This window comes from Octopus bimaculoides, chromosome 8 (assembly GCF_001194135.2).
Source record: "Octopus bimaculoides isolate UCB-OBI-ISO-001 chromosome 8, ASM119413v2, whole genome shotgun sequence".
In the NCBI taxonomy this organism is placed as follows: domain Eukaryota; kingdom Metazoa; phylum Mollusca; class Cephalopoda; order Octopoda; family Octopodidae; genus Octopus; species Octopus bimaculoides.
In genome coordinates, this window is record NC_068988.1 from 8337166 (window position 1) to 8340590 (window position 3425).

Sequence of the window (3425 nt, forward strand, 5' to 3'; positions counted from 1 at the left end):
GAAACGAAAATTAGAAAAAAAATAGTGCAATGGGTGTAAATACCAACACTTAAAAAAACATTAAGCCTTGTGAGTGGATTTGGTAGGCGGAAACTGAAAGAAGCCCGTCATGTTTGTGTGTCTGTGTTTGCCCCCCCCCCTAACATCGCTTGACAAGCGATGCTGGTGTGTTTACGTCCCCGTAACCTAGCGGTTCGGCACAAGAGCCCGATAGAATAAGTACTAGGCATCTAAAGAATAAGTCCTGGGTCGATTTGCTTGACTAAAGGCGGTGCTCCAGCATGGCCACAGTCAAATGACTGAAACAAGTAACAGAGAGTACTGGGTGGTGCGGGGGTGGGTTCGTTCGACTAAAACCCTTCGAGGTGGTGCACCAGCATGGCCGCACTTCAATGACTGAAACATGACAAAAGGTGTGTGTGCAGAGAAAGCTCTAATTTCGTTGTCACGTGGGATAACTCTCATAAAACCTATTTATATTATTGTTGCTGCGTTGTTTCCTCTCAGATTTCATTTCGACATTTCAGCAGAACAATAACAGCGTCACGGACACTGCAGATTGAACGCAAATAATATATATATATATTTGAAACGTTCAGAGTGACTTTGAGGAAAATAAATTTACATTAAATAATAATATAAATAAATAATTTCATATTGTGTGTGCTTTACTGAAATTAGTTTGTATGTAATAACAAAATCGTAAGGATAAAATTCAAAATTACAGGTAAAAACTCAATTAAAATTAATTTATTAAAAATTATAATTAAGTTTCACAGTATAAAATATATATAAATATATAGTATTAGGGAAAAGAACCAAGGTTTATGAACTCATCGATGAAAAACCAACTAATACTATATATTTATATATATATAAATAATATATAAATATATGCATATATACATACATATATGTACATACCTACATATATATGTGTATATATACATGCATATATGGGTACAGGACATCAAAAAAAAACGTGGACAGAATGAGAAACGAGACCATAAAAAACAAAAACATAGAAAACGAACTTTATTTCGAATAACGAAAAAAACAAACTTAGAAACGGGACATGCAACATAAAGAACATTCCCTTCATCAGTTGTCTCCTGTTTTATCTACTCCGCAGTCCTTCCCGCAAAGCAGCAAATTAAATAAAATTTGGGGTTTTTTTGCGGAGGGTTAAAGTGGTAACAAAAGCAGGACAGTAAGAACAAAATAGTAAAAGCAAACGGTGAGGGCTTTTTAAGCCAAGACGATGTGAAGTGGTGAACACTATATGTGCGTGTGTGTGATACATATGTTCTTCACCATTAAACTAACCAGCGTTAGTTGGTTTACATCCCCGGCAAAAAAAAAGACACCGATAACTTAAGTATCAGGCTCCTCCCCACGAAATAAATAAACAAATAAGTAATTGTAACGAATAAGCTCTGGAGTCGGTTTATTCGACTATAATCTCTTCAAGGCGGTGGTGCCCCAGCATGGCCGTTGAATAAAAGTTGCGTAAAACTTTGAGATCTCGTTAGAACGAGACTTCAGCGAGACATTCTACGAGACGCTTTTAAGAGATTTCAATTTCAAACTTAACTCCTCCTCGTAATCAATAACACACACAAATATATATATAGCATATATTTGTGTATATTAATTTATATATACAATATATATATATACACAGAAAAGGAGCGATCACAAACCGTTGTCAGGTGGAATTAGAGTAACATACACACACACATAATATATATATTACATAGTGTTGTGTTGGAGTCTTTGTTGTTACTAATAATAATAATAATAGTTCCTGGTAGAGAGAGAGAGAGAGAGACAAACAGTGGAAGAGATCCCTAATTATCTACGACCATGGTGTCCGTCAGTGTTGCCTTAATTGAGGGATGGCTACCCTTTGTAGCTATATTAGTGGTAAGTATTGCATTATATATATATATCTGTGTCTATATACATACACTTTCTGTTTGCCGTATGTTCTTTCTCGTCTCATATACGTGAGCATATATTTTCTGTCTGTCTGTCCGTCTGTGTGTGAGTCTCTTTCATACATACACACACACTATCTATCTATATATATATATATATATATATATATATATCCATCCATATGTATGTATATATATACACTCATACATGCATGTGTATGTGTAAGGATAGAGATTAACCGAGGGCTTCGTATTTAATTAGAGGAAATCGATAATGATAACTAAAAGCGAATTGTGTGTCTATATATTATAATACAAGAGTGTTGTTGACAGTGACTTCGAAGTTTCGGCCAGCTAAACCATCGTCACATTGCACACGTACCTACCTACCTATCTATCTATATACACCCACCCCCGACATGTCTGTATACATATGAAATGCGCGTGTAATACATATGGACACTTAAACACACACATATTCATCTTAAAAGTATGTATACACCTAAACTACACACAAGTGCGTACACAACCATATATATATACATAACCTTGCATATATTTATAATTTATATACCTGAAATACAGACACATACACACACGTTATGTATATACCAGACACACACAGACACATCGTTATCCTTACATTACTAATTAGGGCTGAAAATTAATTTAAAAAATAAGTCGGGGACTTTCATTTTCATTTTAACACTGATCTTAAATATATAAATTATGTTATTTAGGATTTAATCTATTCTGATCTATATAATATACAACAAATAATATGTATTTTAATTTCCGCAGTTAAAATACAATATAGCTGTCATCTTGATTGAGTTTTTGTTATTGTTTAATAGGAATAATTGTGGCTTTTTGTTTTTTTTCTCAGATTTTCTTCAAACCACCTAAAGTTTTTCAAATTTTTGCCAAATCATTTTGAATAGGATATAAGTTGGGATGTAGTTTTGCATAGTGATGACGAAAATCGCATTCTTTGTTTTATATATATGTAGAAATTAATTATAAGAAATGTTAGCATTTGGAATTATGTAATTTTAACCATTCGGCAGCCTACATTGTCAGACTGACCGGAAGTCGTGACTGTCCCTATAGATTTCATCATTACGTAGTCTCTCGACCTGCTAGAAATAACAGCCTTAAACTTCCTTAAACTACAGCATAAACTCTCTTTTACTTGTTTCAGTCATTTGACTGCAGCCATGCTGGAGCACCGCCTCTAGTCGAGCAAATCGACCGCTGGACTTATTCTTTGTAAACCTCGTACTTATTCTATCGGGCTATTTTGCCGAACAGCTACGTTACGGGGACGTAAATACACCAGCATCGGTTGTCAAGCGATGTTGGGGGACAAACACAGACACACAAACATATACACATATATACGACGGGCTTCTTTCAGTTTCCGTCTACCAAATCCACTCACAAGGCTTTGGTCGGCCCGAGGCTATAGCAGAAGACACTTGCCCA

General features: G+C 35.1%; 1 protein-coding gene across 1 annotated transcript in view; it reads left to right on the top strand.

Moving 5' to 3' along the window:
- Positions 1-1534: 1534 nt before the first annotated feature.
- Positions 1535-3425, top strand: part of LOC106875759 (probable lysosomal cobalamin transporter) — a 26466-nt gene continuing 24575 nt past the window's right edge. The window contains exon 1 of the mRNA XM_052969895.1: positions 1535-1926. Within this exon, the coding sequence (XP_052825855.1) occupies positions 1867-1926 (60 nt within the window). The 5' untranslated portion in view covers positions 1535-1866. The remainder of the gene's footprint in view (positions 1927-3425) is intronic.